The sequence below is a fragment of the Phyllostomus discolor genome, chromosome 5, assembly GCF_004126475.2.
Source record: "Phyllostomus discolor isolate MPI-MPIP mPhyDis1 chromosome 5, mPhyDis1.pri.v3, whole genome shotgun sequence".
NCBI lineage: Eukaryota > Metazoa > Chordata > Mammalia > Chiroptera > Phyllostomidae > Phyllostomus > Phyllostomus discolor.
Genome location: NC_040907.2, coordinates 124978737 through 125005287, shown reverse-complemented (window position 1 = coordinate 125005287; position 26551 = coordinate 124978737). Strand labels below are relative to the sequence as shown.

Genomic DNA, 26551 nt, shown 5'->3' with positions numbered 1-26551 from the left:
TGCGTCCCACCCTGCAGCTGACTTCCTGGAGGCCCCAGGCTCCTCCTCAGGAACCTCCCAGCTCCCTTGGAGGCAGGCATCGGCACCAGGGTTGGCATCTGCAGAGGCACCACCACCCCAAGGGTGAACGCAGGGGTGTGTGGTCTTTATTCTAGTGTCCACCCTGCCCTGGCAGCAGCAGGGAGTGGGCTTTTAGAGCCGCTGGGGGTGGGGCGTGTGGTCATGGATGCAGATGGAGCCTGGAGCTCAGAATAAATTTCACTGAAAACAGGAAACCACGAAGCTGTGATGCTTACATGTAAGGGTCGAGAGAAGAAGGGCTCGAGGCCATGCAGGAGGAAGCTAGGGAGGAAGTGCGGTGGCTTTCTGCTCTGGGGCCTCCTCCCTCCCTCTACACAGGCAGCTGGCAGGCCTGGGCCCTGGCAGCCAAGCTATTAGAATTTACCTCTGCCTCCAGGTCAGGAGCTGAGGGCTGGGCCAGGCCAGCATCCCCAAAGGGCAGGAGCACTCTTTAGAAGTGGGGGAACAGGGAGTTTGGCCTATGGGCCTGTCCAGCTCTAGGGGTAGCCCGGCCCTGCCTCGAGCACGTGTCGCCCTGCCAGTCCTGGCCTTATGAGCCCCCGTGAGGTGTGAAAACAGCACCCTCTTTCTGTGGCAACTGGCATTGAGTGTTCATGGCAGCAGATGGAGTAGAAGAGGGGGCCCCTCCAGGGACAGAGCAGGAAGGAGCCTGGCCTTTGGTGTTCTGGCCACTAGAGGCATCAGTTTGGTCTCCAGGCCCATGCTCACCCTCTCCTCAAGGGCCCCAGGCACAGCAGGGCGTTCACATTGACCCATAGCCTTGGGCCTGACGGGGGAACTTTGGAAGCAATGCCACACCTCCAGGGGGCTGTCCACTCCGGCCAGGCCTGGAGCTCCTCCTCTCTTCCACCCCGACAGCTGATCTGGGCAGGCTTCTCCCTGCCTGCTGGACCTTCTCCCTGCCTGAAGTCCTGGCTCTCCACACCCAGGCCCAGCTCAGCAGAGTCAGTGTAGGCTGCTGGCAGACAAATGCCCAACTGAAGCTGAGCCCTCTGCAGTCAGTGCCCCAGCTCCCACCCAGCTCCCACCCTCCCCCTTTGAGGCCCCGCCTTCCCCGTTTCCAGAGTGCAAAGACACCCCCCAACTCCTCTCATGCTTTATAGCCCTTTAATAAAATTCCACAAAGGACTTCCCTGCATATGTGTGTAAAAACAAACTTGAGTAATGCCCTGAAGCAGGAGGTGGGAACAGAGGGTGCAGAGCAGAGCAGCCACAAACCCTTCTATGGCTATGTCCTGCTCCTCCCGCCTGCCAGGGTTGCTCTGCAGCGAGCACTCAGCAGACTGAATGGAACAGAAAAACAACACAGGGCGGGCTCACTGGGCCACAGGCACCTCAGAAGCAGAGTAGGGATTTAAACCCAGCTCTTAACAGTCCGTCTACAGGGTTTGCACCTGTTGCCCATGTACTTTTAAATAGCACCCCTCTTCACTCTCGAAAGTGTCACAGTTTGGACAATACATTATGTGGTCACTCTCTATTGGCCACACTGAGCAGTGGAGGAGGGCGATGGGGAAGGCAGGGGAAGTGGAACCCTCTCCACTCACCTTCCCAGCAGGCCCCTGGGCTCTCCCTCACCCCCATCTGGGGTGGGTGTGCAACCTCTGGCCCGACCTCCATTGCCCAAGATGCCAGTCAGCTCACAAGAGCCGCTGTGCCCCAATGTGTACTTCCCGTTTTGGGGCCTTGGCCAGTGGACTCTGGAGACCAGAGTGCAGGCTGTGGGAGCCCCAGATGTGTTTAACCTGCCAGCAGCCCCAAGGAGAGGTAACTGGTAGGAGGCAGCGGAGGGGTGGAGGGGGCTCCCATAGCCCGGGGGCAGGTAGGCCCAGCCCCAGAGCCCCATGGTTACAAAGAGTGAGTCTGACAGATGAACAGCCTCAGGAGAGAGGGGGGAGCTGGCCCAACACACTGGAGGAGAATCTCTCCACACGTCGTCCAGTGTCTCACTCTGGGGAGGGTGGCGCTGGGGGTGGGGTCTGCTCAGTGCCCATCTTGTCCCATCTGTCTTGTCAAGTCCCAAAGCTCATGTCCCAGAGAGGCTGCCCCACAGCTGGAAATTCTGGGGCTTTTCACATAGGTCATTTGGCATCTGTAGCTGGTGGATTTCCGGTCTCTGGGCTGGGATCCCAGCACACCACTGTTCTTGAGATGGGGGTCGGCCTTCTCCTTTCTGCCACGTAGCATCCAGAGGGGTTAAGAGTCTGGCCATCAGGGGTATCTCAAAGAGTCCGGGCTCAGAGCAGAAGGTAGAAAACCAAGCCCGAGGCCAAGGGACCACTCACAGGGCCAGCCTGACCCAAATGCACCTGCCCCAGGTCCAGCCACAGCTGCCCACTGGCCCCCGGTTGGTCTAGATGGCCTCAGAGTTTGGGGAGTCAGGAACAGGGTCTGCAAAAAAAAAAAAAAGGAGAAGCTGAGTGAATGGGGGCTCCTTTGTCCCTCACCCCACAAAACCAATGAGGAGACTGTGAGGATCTCCTGAGAAGGGTGCAGAGTAGGGCTGGTACTCTGCAGGTGGAGGGGAGGTCACGGCCTGACAGGTCATAGCGCTGCAAGTGTCGGGAAGCACTCACCGAGAGACGGGAAGAAGACGTCCCCAGGGCCTGGCGGAGACAGAGGGGTGCTGGGCTCGGAGAGCAGGTGCCGCCCAGACTCAGAAGGCTGCCGCTGGGCTACATAAGACAGTGGGGGCCTGGGCTTGGCCTCTGGCATCCCGTGGGGGGTAGGAGAGACCTCATAGCCAGGGTTGTCAAGTCCTTGAGCGTTGCCACTAGAGAATCAGAACCGAAGGTCACTGCGCTGCCTGGGTTTGGGGCCTCTGCCCACGCCACTGCCCTACTTCTCTGCTCCCTTCCCGTCACCTGCCTTCCCACTTGGGGCCTCAACGGCCCCTCTCAGCGGGAAGGAGGATCCAGCCAGGGAGAAAAGGCCATGGGCTGCACTCTCCCACCCACCCTGAGCCGAGGGCATCTGACCACAGCTCGGCCTTGTGTTCTGACCGTCTGCCCTGGGTCAGAAGCACTTCCAGGACATCGGCCTCAGGAGTCTGGGGACAAGTTTCTCTTTGGTCAGTCGAGTCAATGGCATTAGGATTGAACGTCCCTACAGTGGGTCTTGAGCTGAAGGGAGGAGTGCTCTTTTCTTACCCTCTTCCCTCTTAGGAGCAAGACAACCTCTCGAGACCCCTCTAACTCTGAGATCCCAGCAGGCTCACAGCAGGCCTTCCTTTGACCTGTCTTGAAAACCACACCCTTCCAATACCCAGAGGAGCTCCGGGTTTGGTGCTGCAGGCCCCAGAGCCAGTTCCTGAGTGAGGCACATTCCTGAGCGTGCCCTCCAGGCCAGGCTCCGATGCCAGCTTCTGCTCAGGGCGCGCCAGCACACGTGCCCCCATCCACTCCATCCTCAACCTTCTGCACCCCTCTGAGCCCCGTCAGCCTCTGCCCATGTGGGAGGCACCGAGGAAGCAGCCTCTCCTCGGAGTGCCCTGCAGGGAGGGGCCACAGCTCCAGGTGTGCTGGCCTCTTTGCATGTTTCAGTGTCTGCCCCTGCTCAGCTGCTTCCTCTCCCTCCCCACCCCAGCCCACTGACCACGGGTGGGCTCATGGTTTGTCCCAGCAGCATAGGCGCTCAGCTGTCCGAGTGAGGGGTGGCAGAGAGAACAGCGCACAGATGTGCGGGCCTCCGTGGCAGATGGCAGATGCTCTCCTAACCAGCTGTGCCCGGTAGCTAAACAGGGCTCTAAAGCACAGGAATATCTCCTTCCCCAAAGCTGCTCAGGGCACAGGGAAGACCGGGAAGGCCATGTCCGTGTGCTGACCCCTGTCCTGGTATAACCAGTTACCAGGGAAGGGAGGGGAGAGGACCCTGATAAAGCGGGCAGAGTCAGTCTGTCCTGGCTAAAAGTCGCCCCCCTTCTACATTAACTTCTGCCACAGTTGGGGTGCAGACACTGCCCCACAGAGCCACAAGCACCCGGAGGCAGGAGGAGAGAAAGCCTGCCAAGCTTTCGGTCAGGGCAGGGCAGCTGCGGGGCATTTTCTAGGGAAGGTGTCCATGGGCCTTACCTGTCCATCCGCACCAGCTCCTGGGCACCTAGGGACAGACAGGCAGAGAGAAGCTGGTCACAAAGGGAAGGCTTCCCCAGACAACACCCCTGCCCCTGCTGCCAGATGTCCCCTGGGGACCGGGAGCCAGCCCAGGCAGGGCTGCGCCCAGCCCCCGGTCCCACACCCGTTCACTCAGAAGGCCCGTACGCAGTAACTAACCCAGTATTGTTAACCCTGTGTGTCAGCCCAGCAGGCGAGGCCTCAGTGACCAATGGAACTCGGCCTGCATCTTACAAGTGTGTAGGACATGTGTCACCAGGAGACCAAAGCCAGCGCACACTTTCTCCTATGGTGGTGTCAGACCTTCAGGATGTACTACCCAAAGACCTGGCTCCTGAATTTGCTATTTCCCATTTGGACATTTTCCACGGTCTGGTCTTTATCCGTGATTTCTGGGTGGGAGTGTTGCAAGGTCAGTTCCTCTTTAGAGGGTTTCTGGGCCTCTCTGTCCCATCCTCCACGTTGCATAATACGGTGGCTTCAGCAGTGACACCTCTTAGAGGATTCTTAGGAAGCCTGAGACCCCATCGCTTCTCAGCCACCCCAACACTTTCTGCCCCTCCTCCAGGCAGCTGCTACCCTGCCCTACTCGTGGGGTGCTCCACCCCCAAAGCTGGACACCAACCAAACACAGTGGTTCCAACTTCCCTCTTTCTTGCAGCTCCCCCTGTACCCTGTACTCCCACGGATCCTTCTTGTTTTTAAGAGCTTTCCTGCCGAGCACTATGGGGAAATGGTGGGGGAGGGGCGCAGCAACAGAACACGCAGAGAAGTTGCACAAAGTTCCCAAAATCTCTGTGGTGGTGGAACCACGGCTCCCGTTCAGCGGGGACTCCTGTGTGTCGGGGTTTGTGTGGGTTCCCTACGGTCCCTCTGGGGTGAAGATTGGCAGCCCCACCTTAGAGCTGGGGAAACCAGGCTCCGTCTCCTGGAGGATAGGTTTCCGGACCCATTGGTCCCTGCAGCACACTGCTCCTCATCACTCCTGACCCTTTCCGTTCTTTCCCTGCGGAGCTCTCTCCCGAGCACACCCTCTGCCCCAGGCTCCGGGCCACTCAGCCTCTGCCCTGTGGCCCGATTCCTGCCACTTCCCAGGTGACTTCTGTTCCCTTAATTCCAGCAGCTGCTCTCCAGAGTCTGAATCAAGGAAAATGGCCCAAGTTGCCGCTCCCTCTCCATTTTGCACCTGGCATGTCTAGCCTCGTCCCGACTGGCATCTCCTGTGTCTGTCTCCAAAGATTTCAGTCATACAACTCATTTCTTTTCTTTTTTGGAAAGAGCGAGGGAACTGGCTTTAGAAATAGTTTTAATATATGCAGTAACAGAACGGTGTTATTGACACGGTTCTGTTACTGCATATATTAAACTGAGAGATACGATGCTATGAAGGGGCTGCCCACCACAGAAACGGGCCCGTTTGGAGTTGCAGAGGCTGTGCTCAGCATCAGGGACAGTGCGGGCCTCTTGCTCCCTCTTTCAGCCCAGTCCTTCAGCATCCACTTCATTTGTCCCTTCCCGGCCCCTTTGTGTGGGAAGCCCTCAGAGGTGTCCCAGTGCGCAGAGTAGGAGGTACTGGGGGCTGACCCCAGTTTCCTCATATCCTCAGGACACCCCACCCCTGCTCCCCACTGTCCTGGCCTGGGGACGTCCTGTCTCTGATGTTCCTTCCTCCAGCCGGGAACAGGGGCAAGAGTCTCACATCAACCTCTGGAGACCCCGTGGGGCAACAAAAGCAGGAACAGCAGCGCCTCCCCCCACATCCTCTGCCTGGAATGCTCCCCAGTTCCTGTTCCCTGACAGAGGCAGCGCCGGAGTCTGGAGTAAGGGTGGCAGTCACCTGTGTATCTGGAGCCGAGCCCAGCAGGGCACGGCTCCCCCTGGTCCCTCACCCGCCTTCGCAGAAACGCTGCTCAGATGAGCAGGAGCCGATGGCAGCGCTGCTGAGATTTCTCTTCCTGGTTGAGCCCCGGCTTCCTCTTTCTGCTCCAACCACTTTACCTGCCCCCACCCCCACCTCAGGGTATTTTGTAGGTAGGTTGTGGTGTGTGTGGTGAGATGGGGATGTCCTAAGAGTAAGGGAGAGGTGGCCACAGTCCCTAAGTGCCCCACTGTGCAGCTCCATGGTGGGCCCCCAGGGGAGAGAGGTGTGAGCTGTCCAGGTCCAGCCAAAGGAAGTCAGGTGTGAGCCAAAGCCACCTGGTGACAGAGGAGCTCTCCCTGAGCTACCTACCTCGGCGGCAGCTCAGAGGGAAAGAGGTGGGGGAGGTGCTGCGAGGGTCAAGGCTGGAGGGATCCTCACTCTCCTGCTCCCAGGGGACTTAGACTGGCCAAGGCTTATGGGTGGGGTCGGAAGGGCGGCAAAGGGCACTATCACCCGCAGAGGAGTGTGCAAAGGTGTTTGTGACCCTCACTTGAAGCCTGGCTCTACCCCTTACTCGCTGTGCAGTTCTTTAAGCATGTTGCTTAACCGCCCTCTCTGTGCCTCAGTTTGCTCAGCTGTAAAATGGGGCCAATGAGGACTAAGTGAGAGAATGTATGTAACGAGCTTGGTAGGGTACCGGGCACAGTTGGGGGTTGTTGGCTACATAAGACACTCCTGCTAACGAGCGTTTTCATTTATACAGTGGGATTATATTCCCTGGAAAAAGCAGGAGTTGAAAGCTCTGAGTTTGAGTCCCAGCTCTGCTACTTACTAAGTTAAATAACATTTGATTAGTTATTTAACCCTGCAAATTTGGGGTTTCTCAGCTGTAAAAGGAAAGAGTTAAACTAAGTTATGTCCAAGATCCCCCCCAGTCATGATAATCCAAAGGTCATTTTTGTCCCAAAGATTGCTATGCTAACAAAAAAAAAGCCCACCCATACATTAAATCAGATCCCCAAAGGATCTCTAAGTGGCAGCATTTTTATAAACCAATTTGAACTGCTCCCTGTGATTATGCATTCATCAATAGACATTTATTGCTGAGCCAGCACTGCGTGGGGCTGGTGGGTACTGAGGCCCTGGCAATGGCACAGCTGAGCCCCCTCCCCTCCACCGTCAAGCTCAGCTCCTTGCTGGGCCTGCAGTAGCTTCTGCCTGCCTCTTGCCTTTGCTAATCCCAGGGTCTGAGCTGGCAGCTGGGGCAGGTCACTCACACCCACACCCATCCAGGAAGGTACGGATACTCACGGCGGTTGGAGGTCACCTGCCTTTGCTTGTAGACCAGGAGCAGGATGAGGGGAAGGCAGAGGATGCCCACAATGCAGGCGCCTGTAGCCAGGGCGGCAGCCGTGATGCCTGCAAGGGTGGAGAGGCAGCCAGGGTGAGGCCCCGTTCCCACGGTTCCTCCGGAGGGGAAACTGAGGGCCAGAGAGAGAGGGCCAGGCAGCCGAAGGACCCACCTTTGCCCGGGCCTCATAGCCAGACCCTCAGTGACCTGCAGAGGCAGGGTAGTCCTAGGTGCCCCCTTTCACAGACAGCCCCATGCCTTCTCCCCACGTGGGCCCAAAGGGTACAGAAATGATGCCAGGTGCTTACAGCTGAGGCAGCTCCCAGGAAGATAGAGAATGGTCTTCAGCCAGCCACTGGGGACAGCTCAACTGCCCTGGGCCACAGGTTGCTCCCTGAGAAGGTAGAGCAGGCCTTCACAGACCCCACACCACAAAGTTCAAGGTCAAATGGAGCCCAAGTGATGGAAAACTTTTGGAAATAGATAGTGGTGATGTTTGCATAACCTTGTGAGCATAACTAACGCCACTGAGTCATAGTCTTAAACACAGTTAAAATTGCCGACGTTATGTTTTACCACAATAATAATAAATTTAAAAAGAGCCACACTTATCTCCTAAGAGATAGCTTAGCTCCAGGGTGGAGGCTCAGGAAGTATCTCATACTTCCAGTCACGCCACAACAACTAGAAAAATGCAAATCCTTATCTGATATTTAAAAATTTTTAACTTTCTAAATTACAAAAAACAGTTTCAGTTCAAAAGATATTTTAAAGTGTTTTCCTCCAAAGAAGTAATCAGGGGCCGCGGTTTTCTCATGTACGGTTTAGATGCGTTCTCTGCATCTGTAGCATCTGTGTGATGTGCTTCCCATGTGACACGTGCTTTTCCCACTTAGCAGAGCTTGGGTAGCTCTCCTTTTCGGCACAGAGATGGACTTCATTCTGCCTCGGGCTTTAGCACGCGGCTCACTGAAATCGTAGTGAAACAGCCCCCTGTGGCAGACATGCGGGTCGCTCCCATTTTTCAACACAGCCAATAATGGAGCAATGAACATCTCCTGTACACACCTTTGCTCACTCAGGCAGGTCCACCTGTGTATAAATTCCTAGCAGTGAAAGTGTTGAGCCAAAGAGTACGTGCATTTTCTGTCTGTCTATTGCTAAATTTCCCTCCAGAAAGGTTGCGCTGCGCTTTGCTCCCACCAATGGCCGTGAGAGGCTTGCTTTATTTGCATCTGTCTGCTGACTCCAGGACTTCAACTGGGAACAGACACACCCCCAGAACCACAACCAGCATAAACGCGTTTCCTTCCCAGTTTTAGCCCTTCCCAAAAGATGGGCCAGGATGTCTTCTCACAGTGTCCGCTGGGCCCCTGGCAGCTTTGGGAAGGCACGAGGGCTGTGGACTCAGGTGGCCTTTGCAAACTACTTGTTTGGAATAAGGGCTGTGTCTGCCTCCTTGTATTGCCAAACAGCCCGATGGTGTAAACAAGCTTTCAGGGGTTGGTTCACACCGCAGAAGAGAACAAGCTGTTTCTCAGTCACCTTACAAGTACCCACCGGTGCAGGAACAGTGGCTATGCTAATTACAAAGCAAATTTGACTTCACGTTAAAGCAGGCTCCCCCGCAGATCTTAGTGAGGCTGCATTTTGACATGGAATACTGAAAGTAAAAACATTCTGTAATACAGAAGTTGGAGTATTTCTAAACCCCACCATGGGACCTTGCTGTAGCACTATCAGAGGAGCGGGTTGCAAAGCATTCTTTTCTAGTGTTCAAAGCAGGTCTCCTCTGGCTGGTGGGACTTTTGATGAGGTTAGTCAGGTGCTCACTAATTCCGGCTTCCTTTTGGCCCATCTGCCTGCCTGACTCCAGCCCCCTGGCAAAGGTGACCCGTCTGCAGCCCCTCTAGGGGTCAGGACTTGGTTCACTTACAGCCTGGTCTGAGAGTTAAGGCTGGGACAGGAAGGTGGGGCAGGGCGGGGGCAGGAGTTTGGGGACAGTTCCGTGGATTCGACGGCCCTCTGAATCCATGGGCTCCTCTGCAGAGTCTAGCCCCACTATAGCCCCACAAGCATAGCCAGTACTTGGGTGGGAGATGGGGTTGGGGTGGGGGCCGTCCTGCTTAGTAGCTCTCCAGAGCCAAGCGCATCCTGGGAAGGGGATCAGGCATAGGCTAGAGACAGCTGCAGGCCCTCAGAGCAGGATGTGATGGGTGGGGGGAGGATGCAGCCTGCTCAGAGGCCTTTATCCTGGGCCTGCCAGTGCCCCTGGGTATATACAGAGGAGAAATTTGGACGGGGCTGCCTGGTTCCCCAGGGAGGTGGCTGGATAAAAGCGAACCAAAACATTCTGCTACGGTAAAAGGTAGGAAGGTTGCTTCTAGGGGAGGAGAGATAGGGTACCCAGCCCCCGTCTCTGGGGTCGGTGAGAAACCACAACCCCTAGCAATCTGGGGCTCCTGGGGCACCAACTTCCTCAGTCTCTCTCCTTTCTTGTTACTTCCCCTGACCTCAGGCTGACATGGGCTTTCAGATGATTTTGTACATAGACTAGCTGCCCTCCTGCTTCCCAAAGATAGTGTGAGGAGACTGGGCCGCAGTTAGAGGAGGAAAACTCACAGCTTCTTGGCTGGAAGCATCATTACCTGACCAGGCACCAAGGCTGGCTGTGAGTAGGGTCAGGGATCTTTCCAAAGGTAAGAGGCACAGAGGGCTGCGCACAGTGGCCAGCCCCCAGGCCCGCTGAGCACCTGGGGCGCCAGGCGAATGTTTCTAAACCCGCAGAACACAGGACATGCCCGCTGTCTGCTGCCGTCTCCTTGCCGTCTCCTGGCCATCTCGCCTCGGTGCAGGGGAAGGGGAGAGCTGACTTCAGAAGCCAGGCCTAGAATTCTGCGCTAGAAGTGATAATGGCCAGCACTTCGCACAGCACTTACTCTGTGCCAGGCATGGCTCTTAGCACATTACATGTGGAACTCCGCTGTAGCGGAAAGTGAGCGCAGCTGTAATCATCTCTGTTATACAGATGAGGACATGTAGCCCAGAGAGGTTACGCAACTCGGCTGGTTTCGTGCTCTTGAGCACGTCACCACACTGCCTTTCTCTAGAACGGATTCCACGTTTAAGCTGAGCATTCACATAAAATCTGGAACTGTCACTTTGCTTGAAAATCTAGTGGCTTTGGCAACCCTTGACCCCCCTCCTGGTGTGCAGCAGTTGGACCTGCACTCAGAGACTGGCAGCTGTGACCAGCCACAGTCTCTGCCCCTCCCTACTGCCTTATTCACCAGCTCCCTGGCCTTGCGGGCATTTGAACCAGCTTCTTAGATAACACAATTTGTCTCCCTACAGCAGGAAAAGGACACACTTGCTCCTGCATCCCAGCACACATGGGACCCAGAGAATGGACACGCTGTCCAAACCACCCCCGCCCGAAAGTACAGCTGAGTGTCTTCTTATCTGAGACAGTGCCCCCCACAGGGCCAAGACACCAGCACAGCTGTGGTCTCCAGACCTGCAGAACCCAGAGTCTGGAAGGGGAATGATTGGAAGGGGACCCTGGAGGTCGTTGAAGCCCTCAACCGCTGCGATGGAAGCAAATGTGTCCCTCTGGCCCTCGGTGAGCCAGTCCACTCTGGACAGCAGCAGCTCAGAGAAACAGGCCAGGGTGAGGCTGCATACCCTGTGAACTGGAGAGGAAGGCAATGTTAAAACCTGAGGGCAGAGGTGCCCAGCAAAGGAAGTCTGACCCACTTTTGGCAGTCAAGTTCAAAGTTCTGCCTCGCCCTCTGGGTCTTCTCAGGTGCTCTGCTAAGATTTCCCAAGTGACTTCTGATTCCTTAACTCTAACAGCTGCTTCTCTAGAGTCTAGATCAGAAAAAAATGAACCCAATTTCAGCTCCCTCTCCATTTTGTACCTGCTTTATCTAGCTTTGCCTCCCCTCTCAGCACCTCTGTCTCTGTCCCCAAGACTTAACTCATACAACTAATATCAGAAAATCCGTGTTGACTGCAGGGCAGGTAGCCCAGCATTCAGGCAGTGTTTGCGCTGAGAATCAGGCACTCTGGCATTTCCTCGTGGATCTGGGTCTGAGAGGCTGGGAGCATGTCCCTTCACCTGCCTGAGCCTCAGTTTCCCCATCTGTGAAATGGGGCAAGTGGCGGAAGTGACTGTCTCTAGGGGAGTTCTGTAGCAGGTCCCGGAGGAAGAAGTGGGACAGGGAGGTTGCTCAGAGCGGAAGGAGCGATGGGGAAGTGAACACTCCTGTGTCCCACCAGGAGCAGCGCACCCTGTCCTGTACACAGGCACGCGTGTCTGCACCCAGTCTCAAGACTGCTGTGTGGGAAGGAAGGAGCCACTCAGAGGCCCCTCTCCACCCTCACCAGGGAGTCTCTGGTGGAGGAAGTGAGGACGGTAGTGGCTTGGTGTCAAGTAACATGTGAGCTCTGCGGTGTGCAGGGAGAGGGGCTTGAACCGAAGAGTTTCTTCAGTCCGTGTGGGTCTGGCTCAGATCAACATGGGTGTTCTAATTTTGTTTCTGGCTAGTCTTTTTAAAATGAGCAATTTGAGTAGAAAGTCACAGCAGCCTTTGAGTCAGGGTTTAGCAGAGGCTGCAGTTCAGCTGCTCCCACTCCTGCCCTGGTCTTTGACCATGTGCTCCTGGAGAGCAGAGAGGTAGTCTGTACTTCTGTGTCTCCAGGGCCTGGGAAGTAGCTGGTCCACACTGGTCCTCTGAGTGTCCAGGTACCCCTTAGAGCAGTGCGCCCTTCCCCCACAGGGCACCTCTCTGGGAAAACACCAGGACGCTGTTACCCACTGCCCAGCGCAGCCCTGAGGTGGGAAGGGGTGCGGTGAGCATAGTCCCAGCTGTGCTGCTGGTATTGGTTGCACACACTTGGACAACTCGAGTCACCTCTCTGGGCCTTTTTTTTCCATGTCTGGGAAGCGAAGATGGTGATGCCTGATTCACAGTGTTCTTAGCAGAATCCGCAAGACACCAATAATTGGAAGGATTTAGCACAGGGCCTGGCACACAGTAGGAGCTCCAGGAAAGGTAATTCTGTCTCCTTCTTGAGCCTCTCCCTCCTCCCTCGCCCATGAACAGAATAAGCACACTTTAAGTAGTTGAATCCAAGCAAAGAGGACGCCCCCATAGCGCTCCAACCTTCCCAAGGGGCAGAAGACTGCTGGTGGGCAGGAGGGGAGCCCACCGAAAACAAGCTCAGCAGCCTATGGCGCCCAGCACCTGTCATGAGGGCACTTGGCCAAAGGTCATTGCCAGGGTACGGGCCCAACCAGGGAGTCAGGCTCTGGGACTCTGGGCCCAAGTTTTTGGGCCTTGGGAGGGGAGTAGGCTTCTGAGGGCTGTAGCCCAAAGGCTCAGGTGAAGAAGGAAACAAAAGCAGAGGGGGAGGAATGGGGGTTCCATGGGCTTGGGGTGATGAGGTCAGAGTTTAGGATGGGGTCTGGGTCCAGGAAGACAGAGGAGAACAGAAAACCCAGAAGGGCCAAGGGGACGGTCCCTTACTTTCACTCTCCCTGGGGGAGGCTGGGTATGCGATGCACTTGGACGGCGCCTCTTCACCTGTGGGAGCAAGAAGGGTCATTAGGTGGCTGTCCGGCCCAGGAGGCCAGTGAGGCGTGTCCAGGCCGGTGTGCCCCTCTCCTGCCCCAGCTACTCATGCTGCTGCCCGCTTGGCTCAGTGGCCAGGCGGAACCCGCACACACGCACACATACACACACACAGGCATATTCTCCCTGTACGGCCCACACCCCTGTCCCATCCACTGCCCCTTGCCCTCTCACCTGGAGAAAGACACTCACATACCCACACTCCCCAACAGCCATTCGACCACGCACAAACCCACACGCCGGCTGTGGCATAGTTGTGAGCAGTCACACTCCCAACCCAGGTCATACACACTGTTCCAAGAAGTCCCGCCATCACAGAGCCACGCACACCCTCCCTCTCCACCACACCCAGTTGACAAGAGAGAGGTACGTGCACACAGCCCCACAGGCTGCAGCCACCCCATCTCACACCCCCCACCCCCCGGACTGCTACTGCTACCATATAGAATCACACACCCTTTAGCACAGTATTACTCAGTCACCCCGACACGCACAGCGCCACACCCCCACAGCCACACTGTCCTCTCTGCTCACCCTTCTGGAGGGGCACACGTACCGTCCCCACAGGATGCCACCCCGCCCCTCCGGACGCCCCATATAGGAAGTCCTCACCTCTCTGCACCTGCAGCTCCATGGCCCCGTGGACCCTCTGCTCCGAGTGGTGGTGCTTGACCTCCACCACGAGGCAGCAGTAGAGGCCGCTGTCCAGGAGGGTCAGGTTAAGCATGGTGATAGAGAAGTTGCCGTGGTGGTCAGAGATCGACTCTAAACCATGGTGGCGGACCAGATCCTGGCTGGTGTTGGCAGTCTGGTGGCTGCCGTGGTGCAGGTGGAGGTTCTGGAACGTGAGGTTGCGGATAGGCCGCCGGCTGGTACAGGCCTGCACCTCGCCCCGTAGGCTTCGAAACCAGGTCTTATAGAAGGCCACGTCATGCCCTTTGGATATAGGGCCCAAGATTCTGCAGGTGAGGGTGACATTCTGCCCCTCGGGACACACATACAAGGAATATGGCGTGGCGACCTTGAAGGCTGTCGAAAGACCTGCCCAGAGAGATAAGAACTTGTCACCTGCCTGGGCCAGTGCCACTCTCAGTGTCTGTAGCGTGGGGACGAACCTTGGCCTGGGGCTCCAAAGATGGGAGTTCTGCCGCTACAGGCCCCGGGCAAGTCTGCTGACCTCCCTGAGCCTTTGCCTATTCCTGAACCCAGCTCCATCACAGACTCTGTGGGGAAACCATGGGAGCCTCCCCAGCTGGGGGATCCCCCCACCCCAGGGGCACTGGCCACTGGCCAAGGAGTAGGAGAGACTCCCGGCCGGTGGCAGGCCGAGCCTGGCCAGCATGCGTCCATCCCCCAGGTCGAGCCTGCTCCCTGGCTCCAGCTCCCGTGCCCCCGGCCCCACGGCAAGCCCTGTGGCTCTGCCCATGGCTGGCCCCTGGCACTTCTAACCTCCATGCCCAGCAATGTTGGGTGGGAGGCAGGACAGGAAGCAGAAAAGCTGTTTGGGAACAGCAGCCCTTTGTCCTGGACCCGCCTCCTGGGGGCCGTCAATACCACTGACCCTTCCCACTCCCGAGGCTGGCATGCCTTCCCACCTCCTCGTCACTGAGCACTAATGGAACTCCCAGGTGTGCGAGGCCTGGGCCAGGTGCTGCGTCTCATCTGTAGGCTGCACAGGCGACCTCCCCTTGGGAGCTTACAACCCATGTGGGCAGACAAGGCCTGCCTTCGCAACCAAGTTACCCCATTGGTTAAAGGGCAAACTGGTGCCAACCTCAGGGCACTTGTAGAAAAGAGGACAGAGCCTTCCTGGGGATGGTTAGGAGACTTCTTGAAGGAGGGAGGGCCTTTGAGTTGCTGGACAGATAGGGTTTCAGCAAGCAGAGAGGCTGCCCTGGGCCAGGTGGTGGGGAGACTGGAAAACCTACGGTGTCTCCGGGACAGAGACCAGGAGTGCATTTCCATCTCACCCACGCAGCCGCCTGTCCCCCAGCCTTCGCAGAAATGTTGTCTAGTTCACTTTGTTTTCAGTAAGCCCATGATTTAATCCCTGGTCCTCTTTCCCTTACCCCCATCCTGCAGCATTGAACGGCACTGACCCTTAAAAGCACTGGCCCCTGAAGACAGAATGCTGAGCCCCACTACCCGCCGTAGGAGCCTCAGTCCCCTGATGTGGGTGGGAGAACATGCCACCTACAGTAACACATGGCTGTGGAAGGGCTGAAGGGGGGAAAGGGAGAATACCAGCTGTGGGCGCTAATGCCCTCTGCAGACAGAGAGAGGAAAGCTGTGATTATTATATGTTAGTGACATTTTAATCGGCATCCTGGGGGCAGTTGCAGGTCCAGCAGACACAGAAGGAGAGTTTGGGAATATGTATAGAGTCTAAACAGGTTTGTCCTTTTCGTCGCCGTTGCCTGAACCCAAGAAAACACCGCTTCCTTCAGAGGCCCCTCCCCTGCCTGCAGAGCCTGGGACCCGCCTGCAGCTCTGAGGGCCCTGCCAGGCAGCGGGGAGGCTTTACAATTGGACCTGCGTGCACTGGAGTCCAATCACTATGAGTTACTTAAACTCCGAGCATTGAACTCATTTTAAAACAAAACATGAAAACAACTACCTGCTGGAGCTGAGGCAAGAATTCCACATAATCGCCCTGGCTGGCATGGCTCAGTGGACTGGGCGCAGGCCTGCGAGCCGGAAGGTTGCAAGTTTGGTGCCCAGCCAGGGCACAGGCCTGGGTTGCGGGCCAGGGCCCCAGTTGGGGGTGTGCAACAGACAACGGAGGGATGTTTCTCTCCCTCTCTTTCTCCCTCCCTCCCCCTCTAGAAAAGAATTACTCGCAATTTACATGAAGTGCTTGAAAGGGCCTTGCTAGGAGTTGGTGCTTGATGCATGGGAGCTAGAGGGGTCTCTAATTCGTTCCAGCAATTGAAGAAACAGTTCCTAGGAGTGGAAGATAGTTCTGCACAAAAGAATGGATAAGCTAGCTTCAAAGTCTCTCCCACTACAGTGTGAAAGACAGATAACAGCACGTGACCCAGTCTTGGAGCCCTGCGTATTCGAAGCAGAGTGTGTGCAGGCAGAAAAGCGTGGCCCTAAAGAATATGTCTGCAAGGGCAGAGTTTTAGGCCCCAGAAGATGAAGAAGACAGAACACACTAGAGCCTCCCAGTCACCACCCACAAGTACGAGGGAGCCAGGTCTGGGAGCCCCAGATTTAAAGGATGTCATTGCCAAGGTCAGCAGAGATTTCAGAACTTCTTTGGCAAAACGCTGGTCTCCTTTTCAGACAGAAATATACAGGCCCAGAAAAAGAAAGTAGTTTGCCTGAAGTTCCAGAAGGTATAAACTCAGAACCTGGAGAATGGGGGCTTCGGGTAAAGCAGGATCTAGTTGGAACTAGAAGAAATGAAATGTATTGTGTGCCATGCTAGGTGTTTTATGTCCAACAACCCTGTAAGATGGGTGTTGGGTTTTTTCATGTTTCACTGATAAGAAAACTGAGGCACAGAGATGTTAAGTAACTCCCTGAAGATCACAAAGTAAGTACAAGAGCCAGAATTAAATTCAGGCAATTGGACACTACATTGGAGAAAAAATAAAAAGTTCAGAAACTGGTAGCCCCCAGACTACATCTGGCCTTCAGACAGATTTTGTTTGACCCTCAATGTTTTTCACATTTTTTTGAGATTGTCAACATTTAAAAACCTAGAATTTTATGAAAATTCAGACTCTTAACTTCCCTTTGAAAATCAGGAAATTAACTCAAAACCAGCTTTCCTACAGGGTTATTATCAACTAGAGCTGAGTAGCAGCCTCCCATTTAGATGGTGCATCAGTATTCCAGTTTGCCACAGTCCTCACTACTCCCTAATATTGTACCTGGCCTGCTTCACTCTCTCCCCAGGGAGAGTGCTTGATCCCAGGGACATTGGAGTTTGTGGTCCATGAGTGTGGCTCCTTGGTCTAGCCAGTGAGGGACTCTACTGCCCAAGCCCATCACCCTACAGATGTGACCCGAAAGCTCAGAGAAGAGATGACCCACCCAAGGTCCCCAGTAGAAATCTGGCAGAGCAGGGACTGAGCAAGTCTTCTTCTCCAGCTGCCTACCCATTACTCTTACCTCCTCAGCAGATCTGATGGGAGAGGAGCCCCAGACACCCGGCCATGCCCCTGACAGCCTGGACTCCCCCTCACAGGCCCGTGCCGGCGGTGAGAGGGTGACCTCAGAACTGCGGCTGTGCCAGTATGTGGAGGTGGGGAGTGACTAGGGAAGGGACCTTTTGGGCACTCTCGGGAAGAATAACAACAACAAAGCACCCACAGAGTGGACTCTGGGGTTTTCTCTGCCCTGGGCCCCCATCCCCAGCAGACCGCAGGCCAAGTGGCAGCTCCTACCAGCACCTCTCCCAGCTGATGCCCCATGATCCATTTTCCCGACATCACCTCCAGCCCCAGAACTACTCCAGGCTGGGAGGTGAAGCCAAGATTTAGCAGCATTTGCAGGCACTCACACACCCTGGGGGCTGTCTGGAGGGCTGGCTCAGTGGGTGGGGCCACACATCTGATAGCAGAGGAAGGGGACAGGCGGAGTAGGAGTGGATGCAAGAAGTGGAGCACCAAGCTGAGCTGGGTGGGGACCGCTAAGGGAGCAGAGTTGTGGGTGGGGCGGGGCTGAAATGTAGGCAAGGTGGGGCTAGCTTCGGGTAGAGTGGGGTGGGGCCAGGTGGGAGCAAGCAGCAGGACCTCCAGTGAGGGCATCAGGCCCTCTGATCACAGAACTACCCAGAGAGCAATGGGCAGGGCTTTTCAGCCCCAGCAGCAGTTTTCTTAAGAACCCACAGAAGGGCACAGAGAGAACTGGGGTTCAGAGACAGTAGGAGGAGGGGCATTGCCCAATCCCCAACCCCTCACATACCCCAGAAGAACCTCTTCCCCTTTCAATAAAAAAAGGAGAAGCTAGGATTCAGGTTTGGGGGGAGCAGAGCAGTGTGTTCAGGCTCAACAACAGAGCCAGATAGGAGTAGGCCAAGGGTCCACAGGATGTTACCCGGGGGGAGAGAAAACACCTCATGTGTTGTGTCTGAGACGCCAGATGGAGATCCAGGGCAGCCTGTTCTTGGGAGGGCAGTCCAGAGCTCGGTCTTGGGGAAAACAGTGTGCATGCCCCATGCCATCCACAGCTGTACATGTGTTACCAGGGAACATGCATATATATAATTCCAGCTGGAATTGTAATTAGTGGGCGGGAGGATGTTGCTCATTGTCAGACGCAGATCCTTTTGAACACCTGGGTCATTGTCAGGGACTGGGGAGAGTGGGTGGGAGGAAGGCCCTGGCTCCAGGGTGGTGCCGATGCCGGACAGGAAGAGGGCCTGGGGCCTGAGCCTGTGCCCAGGCGGGAACTGTCAGTCACTGTGCTGCCCTCAGAGCCCAGGCCCCAACCCACCACTGGGTAAGAAGGCAAAAGCACCTGGATGGAAAGTACTGTGAACCCAGAAAATTCCAGGTCTCAGCATTCAAATCTTGGCCTGTGAGATCAGATCCCAGAACCCCTCTCCCCACTTAGCCATGCCCCTACTGTGTGCCCTTGGGCAGGTCCCATCCTTCTCTGGATCTCCCTTTCTGCATCTTGTCTTGAGAAGATTCCTCAAGTTCCGCCAGCTCTGAAACCCTACAACTCGGGGGAAGGGCTGCCTTTCCTCAGGGTGGAGATGGGGTGAGAACCTGGCCACCAAGGTGACCACAGGGGGTTTGAGTGCTTCTCACCTGTTGGGACTTGCCAAGCACTTTCTACTCCTCACGTAAGTCTCACAACACCCCCTTTTTAAGATGAGGGAACAGACTCAGAGGAGTCAAGCGACTTGCCCAAAGCCACACAGGCCTGTGAGGCTGAGCCGAGACCCATGCCTGGACACGGCGGACTGCAGCCAGAATGAGCCCCCCGCCTTCCAGTGGCCAGGGCGGGCACCTCATCCTCCAGCTGTTCAGAGTGAATTGACCTTGAACTGACTGGACTCTGCTTTCCACACAGCCGTCCTTGCTCTGCCTCAGGCCAAAACTGAAAACATCAGTCTTGCATTCCACAAATTTTTACCAAGGTCCTAACCTGAGCCAGGCCCCAGACAGAGGCCAGGGGAGCACTGTGTTCCAGAAAGGACATCCACTCAGAATTTGCTTCTGCTTCTGCCCCTTTCTAACTCGGGACCCTGAGCCACAGGTGCGATCAGCCTCCGGTAAGCGGTTCTGTTCCAGCACAGGGCGAAGGACCTCGTGTCTGGCTTTGTCTGGGGAAACTAGTTTTCATGACCTTCATCTCATCTCTTTCCAACCCAGCACCCTGGTGAAACTCCGTGGGCGTGCACGAGACGGGTGTGTGTGGGTGTGGACAGGCTTGTGTATTTTCCCTGATGGGGTATAAGCTTAGCTGGCAGTTGCTAAGGCAACGTCCCAGCCTTTGGGGGCGGGTCCCTATCTTAACTGGTTGGGCCAGAGGCCCCACCCAAACAGCTGAACTCTGTCGGGCTGCTAGGGCTCAGAAGTAAACAATTACTGATCATCTGTTGTTGCTGGCCCTGTAGAGCAGCAATAGGCCAGGTCCTCACCCTCAGACCAGGCCCCAGACAGGCAGGGACGGGACTCCAGCTCCCTGCCAGGCCCTGTCCCCCAGAATGGTCCGTGAAGGGTGTAGGGAAAGGCTAGGCTCCTTCTTTATCAAGATTCGGAACACAGAGGGAAACAGAGGCGAGAGCCAATCAGAACTGAGTCTGCCAGCACTAAGCTCCAGGACACGCCCCTGGGAAAGGGGCTGAGGGCCTGAAGCCAGCAGGTCTGCCCCTGGGGCTCAGTGGCCAGGGAGGACAAAAGGCATCTCAGATGTGTTTATTGATACCTGCCCCCGCAGGAAGTGTCCGTCCATTCACATCAACCAAGGAGTCGGGGAAGGGGAAGCCGGGCTCTATTGGAGGAAGCAGCACTTCCAGCACCTTGAGAAAGCATCCGTGCATCGGGGACTGGAGGCTGGAGGCCAGCACACCTCCCCCGGGAGGGCCTGGACTTCTGGCCTGAGGCCCTGCCAGTGGCTGCTTCTCCAGATGACTCCCTCCCTGCTCCCCAGGCCCTCCCTGAGGATGACTATGCCGCCCACACTACCAGCTCCAGCCAGCTACTCTCAAGATCCTATGCTGTGAAGGCTTCCGAAGTTCAAGTGTCAGGTTCAAGTGTTTCTGTGCCGTACCCTCAGTGATGGAGGCTCAGTGGGATAGACGTAGCTGGTGCTTACTCTGTGCGAGGCAGCATTCTAATCACTTTTGCATGGATTTTCTGACTTAATCCTCCCTCTCTGTGAGGTAGGTACTATCACCACCTCCATTTTACAGATGAGGAAACTGAAGCACAGAGAGCTTAAGTAACGCTCATAGAATCTCATGACAAGCAAGTGCTGGTGCCAAGATCTGAACCCAGGGAGCCTGGCTCCGGAGGTCTGGTGGTGCAGGCTACCCTCTAGAGTGACTAGAGGCCCCACCTCCTTGCCGCAGATGGACAGGGGCCTCACCCAGAAGGACCCAGCTTGTTTAGACCCCTGCCAGTGTGGCTGCAAGCTCCCTCCACCTCTCCCACTGTGGTCATGGGGTGGCTAGTCGGCCCTGGCATAGGAGAGGACTCGCTGGGGCCCGCTGTGTTTTCCCAGGGAGAATTCGGGGCTGGAAGAGGCCCAGAGAGGCCCTCTGGATCTGCAATGGCTTCTGTCCCTTCCCCCCCCCCCCCCCCCCCCAGAGAGCTGAACTGTCCTCTGCCACCAGCTGACGCTCCTGACAGTGGCGAGGCTGCTTCTGCGCTGACAGGGAGGAGCTGGCAGCGCTCCCAGCACAGGTCGTCTTAATTTTACAGCGTTAAACACATTGAATCACACAGAGAGAAGGTTATTCCCTTTTCAATTCTCTCTCAGTCCTGATTACATCAAAGAGAAAGTCCCAGTTTGATGTCACCATGCCTTGAGAACATCTGTCATTGGCTAGGCCCCTCTAGTTTTGGTTTGGCTTTGGGGTTTGTTTTGTTTTGTGTTTTGCAAAGGACAGTAGGTTTCGGGCGGGGAGCCTTCCCCCAGGCTATAGTTTCTTACTAGAATTTACCCTTATTTGGTCTTCCTATTTATATACGATTATAATTTCATTCTATTTATAGCAAGTGATACTGGCTTCCCATTTATGGCAGTGATATAAACTTTCCTTTCCAGATCTATTTACTTTAGTAAACGAAAGAATAGATTTAAAGGCAAAAATAGGTGTTAAGAAAATAGGCAGACCCTGCAGAAACGCCAACGCGGACGAACACATGACCAAAGCCCAGGAAGCGCCGTCACAGGACTGCCCTTCGAGAGCGAGCAGGCGGCGGCGCTGAGACCACACCGCCCGCCGGCCGCCGTGGCCCATGTGGCCCACGGCAAGGTGGGGTGTGCGCTCACGGCCCCTCCCACAGTGAGCGAGCAGCCAAGACAGGACTTGCCCCCGTGTCCCCGGGGGGGACGAGATCTTTGGAGGAAGGTTAAAGGAACTGGGTGTGCTTGATCTTGATCCATAATTACCGAGTTGCTGACGGCCTGATGGTGGCCACTGTCTTTCTCTCTGGGGATGGTCAACCAAAGCAAATAGGATGAATGTGGAGGTCAATTGCCAGAAACACACCACTGAGTCAAGAAAACCCTGAGCCCCACTTGCCTTGAAATTGAAAAGTCCCCGTCCCTGCCCTGTCCAGTGGCTTAGTTGTTTAGAGCATTGTCCTGTACACCAAAAGGTTGCAGGTTCAATCCCCGGTCAGGGCACATGCAGGTATGGAGGTGAGGTGGTGCCTGCAGGTGCTACAGGGAGCTAGGTCCAGCCTGTGTGTCCTTTAGACCTCCAGGGTTCTGGAGAGTCCAGTTCCAGTGAAACCAGGCTCTGGTCGCTCCAAGGGGCCCAGGAGGCAGCAGGGAGCTCAGATGCGGAGCCGATGGCACCTAGCCTCCAGAACCCAGGAACCAGCATCACACCACACAGAGTTCCCCAGGGGCCAGGCACCGTGTTGAGTGTTGTTCACTGACTTGGCACAGCAGCCCTCTGAGGGAGGTGCTGTCATCACCCCTGTTTGAGGGACGACGGAACTTGCTTAGAGGCACCGAGTAACTTGTCCAAAGTCACAGAGCATCTTGGGATTTGAACATCGGGCTGACTGGCTCCCAAAGCCGAACTATTAAGTAGTGGAGCTGTGAGGGAAGCCCTGGCATGCAGGGTCCACACTCCAGGTCCCTTGCTCTGCTGCTCCGTTCCCGCAGAGGGTGCCAGTGGGCGTGCCTGTGCAGCTAAGGGGATCCAAGGGTCTGTCGGAAGCTGCACTGCCGGTCCCCAGCTCATCCTCCCCTGGTGAAGCCACACTGCCCCTGGATGAATAGTTGGCCTGAAACCTGGGGCTTCGAGCTCAGTGTGTGGGGCTGTCGGTGCTGGTTGGAGGGGTTGCTGCCAGGAGGCCCTGTGTATGTATGCATACCGGGAGGTGGCCCTTCCGCTTCCAGCAAGTGCGCCTCCCCGCCTCTCCTAGGGAGGTCAGGTCCTAGCAGGGAACTTTCGCCCTGCTTGGGCAGAAATGAGCAGCCAGCGCAGCTCAGAGACGGGCTCCCCAGTACTGCTGGATGCCCCTGGCGTTGGGCAGATGTTCCCTCATCATCATGGACTGGCCTGAAGGCTGTTTTTCACCACCCACGGCCTCTGGGCAGAGGGTTGTAAATTTCCTAAGAGTTGACCATTGCTACATCAGAGGCTTGTGCCACAGGGTTGCTCAACAAGGCCCTGCAGCTCTGTTTACTTTGAAGGGGAAGGTGGAGTCTCTCCTCCCTGGCTCCAGGGTACCTCCAGTGCTAGCTCCAGAGTGTGGGACTCCTTGGTCAGCCTATGAGGACATGACAAAGACAACAACTGCCATGGGCCCTAGGAATGCCTATGGGGAAGGAGAAGCTCAGCCACTTTTGGGGGGTTTGCTGGGCCTTAGCTCCCTAGGTGCCTCCCTCTACCCAGGTAATCCTGCGCCAGACCCAGGAAAGGTGTATCTTCAGCTTTTCCTAGACTCCTGAGCACCGTACTCACCACCACCGTTCTCCTGGGCGATGGCCCAGCCGCAGAGCTAGAGAACAGGCTGCGCCAGCTACCTCCATCTGACCTTCCCAGACATGACATGTTTGACTTGAACAGTCCTGCCCAAGGCAACCTAGCACCTTCACTGGCTGGCGGGCAGGCCTTTCCCACTCACAGAAGCCCCTGACCCCACCCGCAGCCAGGTCTCCCATCTAGCACCTCGCTCCACACTGTACTAGGCAGTAGGGGAATATTCATTAGTGTGCTCATAATACAGTTAAGAATACTGGGTATCAGAGTAGTTCAAAACTAGAATCCTTTCTGCAGAAAGCTGCTTTGAGCCCTAATTATCTCCCTGAGCTGGGCCCAGGAAGAGAGGGAATACCAAGCTGTTTGAATAGCCAGAGTCTCTCGTGGTGCAGGCTCCTGGCTGTGTAGACAATACAGAGTGAGGGGCTCTGGGCCTCTCTGCTCCTGGCTGCTCTGCAAGCCAGTCCCTGAACCCTAGTTCTCGGGAACTCAGTTTCCCAAATCAGGGCTGCTGAACAGAGAAGAGCCCAACCAGGGGAGGGCAGGAGAGGGGTAAGAAAACAAAAGGGCCTCTCGGGGTCACTTGGAAAGGAAGGGACAGGGCAGGTGGAGCAAGGAGCTCCTTCCTGCCTGCCACTGTCCCCTGCCCCTTCTGAAGCCATGTCCTGACATGAGCCATGGTTTTGGTGCCGGGACTGCCCTCCTCCCCAGCTCTCTCCCCAGGATGGAGTATCCAGGCTGGAGTTTGGGCAGTTCTGCCTGTGGGCTCCCTCTCCCTTATCAGAAGTCCAGGCCAGCATCCAAGCCCTGAGATATCATGCTGCCTGCAGGCACCCACTTGTTTCTCTTCTCCAGACCCACCCACTGGGTCTCTGTGCCAAGCTCCCCACCTCCCTCCTGCCTCCCTCTGACTCCTTACATGACTCACACTTTCCCTGGGCCCTTCCCATAAAGTTTAGTTCCACAGGCTGCCTGCCAGCCCCCCACCCCCCATCCCTGCAGATCCAGCCTCTTCAGTTCTGGGAAGGCAAGAACCAGAGGCCAGGCTGTGGCTACCAGGACCTCAGCCCTCCTCCAGCAGCTGCTCTGTCCTGGCCAGGATATCACCTGGTGTTGTAACAGTTCGCACTTTGAGAGAGGAAAGTGGCACCTCCTTGTGTAGGGCTTCTGTGTTTGAGCCGAGGAAACTGAGGCCAGAAAGATGCTATAAGTTATCCAAAGACCCAGAAGGCACTCAGGGCCGATCTGGGAAAATGTCCCACACTCTCCCCAGTGCCCCACATGGGTCCCTGAGCTCAGCTTCTCTAGGATGCCAGGAGCCAGCCGATCACTGAACTCTCAGCCATCCGACCCTCAGGATAAGGACATTCCCACGTCTGGGAATGCACCAGTGGATCGCACAGCTGAGCCGGGAGTGTCACCAGGGGACAGGGCACAGGCGAGAATACCACACCCCCCGCACCCTGTGAGATCCCGGAACCCTGAGGCAGGAGGGGCAGGGAGATGCCACAGGTGTCCAAGCCAGCAGTACCTGACTGATGTGGCTTAGTGGCTTGGGTGTCATCCCACTAACCAAAGGGTCGCTGGTTCCATTCTGTTCAGGGTACATGCCTGGGTTGCAGGCCAGGTCCCCAGATTGGGGGTGGGAAGCATGCAAGAGGCAGCTGATTGATGTTTCTCTTACTCTCTTTCTCCCTTCCTTCTCCTTTCTAGAAATCAATAGAGTCTTTTCCACAGAAAAAGCCAGTGGTATCCACTAGAACGCCCTGGGCCTGTCCTCACAATGCCCACCTGCTGTTCTGCAGAAGCTACTCTCACCCTGGGCTCTCTGGGCAGGGGAGGAAAGGGTTGGATAGGCAGCTGCCTGGGCAGCTGTCAGGGCATAGAGATGTGCCCACCTCCCAGCCCGGGCACTTGACAGAGACGCTGCTGCCCCCTGCCAAGCAGTCCCAGCAGCCTCCCTGCCGTGGGGTGGGTGGCACAGCAGGCTGAAGGGGGCTCCCAGGGTGTCCCATCCAGGCTGCGACCCCCCACCCCACCCGCTGTGTTCTCCCCATGCTCTGCTTCAGTGCCCAGGATCCATTGAACTTACCTTGGGAGGCAGCCAAGAAGAGAGCGAGGAGCACAGGCCCCCAGCGCTGGCCGCTGGCCTCTGGGACTGGGGGGAAGCCCATGTCACCCTTGGGCCGTGCGGAGCGCGTCTGGGGCTGAAGCGGAGCTGCGGAAGCGCAGGGGGAAATCCTGGTAGCAGGGAGCAGACACACGCGGCGGCGGCAGAGTAGGAAACCTCCTGGGCAGGACGAGTGAGTGAAGTGAGGAGTGCTGGAGAGCCAGAGATTGAAAGCAGCCAGCGCCGGAGAGACGCCGGCTCAGCACCCCACCCCGCAGCGCCCCCAGGAGGCCGTAGGGGGCACTGTCTCCAAGGGCCCGCGGGAGGGGCTTCCGCTGATTTGCATCAGAGGGGAACACGCCAGTGTCCCAGCAAGGCAGCTCCACTCGCTCTCTACCTTAAAGCCTTTTCTACTCTCCCGCCTTCCTCTTTGCAGAGGATTAGCAAATTTGCACAGCCTGAGAAGTACAACTCTGTGTACCTTAGCGTAATCATCATGGATTGTGTCTGCTCTTACCCTCCAGCCCTTGAGTCGTCTGGGGCCACGGGCTGGTACCCTACATCCTCCAGGCCAGCCCAGACCCAGGTCTGGTATGTGGTGGGCACTCCTGGTTGTAGAATGAATTAGTGAAAAAAAAAACCTAACTTCGGAGTAGACTTGACTATAGACTCCAGAGGTTGCAACGCCCTTGTGCACACCTCACACAGATGTGGCACAGGTGCAGGAGCACACCACAGCTCGGCACACCCCTACACTAGGGCACACATGGGTGTGTGCACAACATCTGGCAGCATGTGCCAGAGCAAGTCACCAGTGCCCCTCTCCCCCAACCCCAGCCTCCCTTTCCACTCTGCCCCGTCTCACTCCCTGCCTGGGCGTCCTTAGCACCCTTGCACACCCCCCCACCGCTGGTGCCCTGCTCTTGCACCCCACTCAGCACACCGGCACCCCTGGTGATGATGTCTCTCTCCTCCCTCCAAATTCCCATCATGCCTCGGGGCTCAGCTCACATCCATCCCCTTCACAAGGTGCCCTAAGCTTCCCCGGGGGTCCCCGCTCCAGCCTTTATTATCCACACCCCTTTAGCCGTCACACCACACCGGGGGTTGCCAACCAGTTGATCTCACCTGAGCTCATCTGCTCTTCTGAGCTAAACCACGAGGTTTTGGGGACAGGGGCTTCTCCTTGATGTTGGGGAGTCCCTGGCACAAAACTGGGCATGGAGAAGATGTTCCACGCACTCTTGTCTGAATGGGAAAACTGACGA

At 56.3% G+C, this 26551-nt stretch overlaps 2 protein-coding genes across 4 annotated transcripts in view; one reads left to right on the top strand and one right to left on the bottom strand.

Moving 5' to 3' along the window:
* The window catches only part of CDH23 (cadherin related 23), a 410614-nt gene that overhangs the window by 347380 nt on the left and 36683 nt on the right, over nucleotides 1–26551 (top strand). The window lies entirely within an intron of this gene.
* VSIR (V-set immunoregulatory receptor) lies at nucleotides 1172–25554 on the bottom strand. The gene is made up of 7 exons (XM_028511343.2): nucleotides 25266–25554; nucleotides 13654–14082; nucleotides 12937–12993; nucleotides 7366–7473; nucleotides 4152–4179; nucleotides 2658–2854; nucleotides 1172–2472 (listed from the first exon to the last, which is right to left on the bottom strand). The coding sequence occupies exons 1-7, from the start codon at nucleotides 25345–25347 to the stop codon at nucleotides 2435–2437; spliced, it is 939 nt and encodes a 312-aa protein (XP_028367144.1). The 5' UTR covers nucleotides 25348–25554; the 3' UTR covers nucleotides 1172–2434.

What these genes read in the sequence shown, in the direction of transcription:
- VSIR (XM_028511343.2), bottom strand. Translation starts at nt 25,347, where the DNA reads ATGGGCTTCCCCCCAGTCCCAGAGGCCAGCGGCCAGCGCTGGGGGCCT. An exon ending in GGAGCTGCAGGTGCAGAGAG is followed by an intron (nt 12,994 to 13,653) that starts GTGAGGACTTCC and finishes TTGCTCCCACAG; the next exon opens with GTGAAGAGGCGCCGTCCAAG. An exon ending in CTCCCCCAGGGAGAGTGAAA is followed by an intron (nt 7,474 to 12,936) that starts GTAAGGGACCGT and finishes CCACCCTTGCAG; the next exon opens with GCATCACGGCTGCCGCCCTG.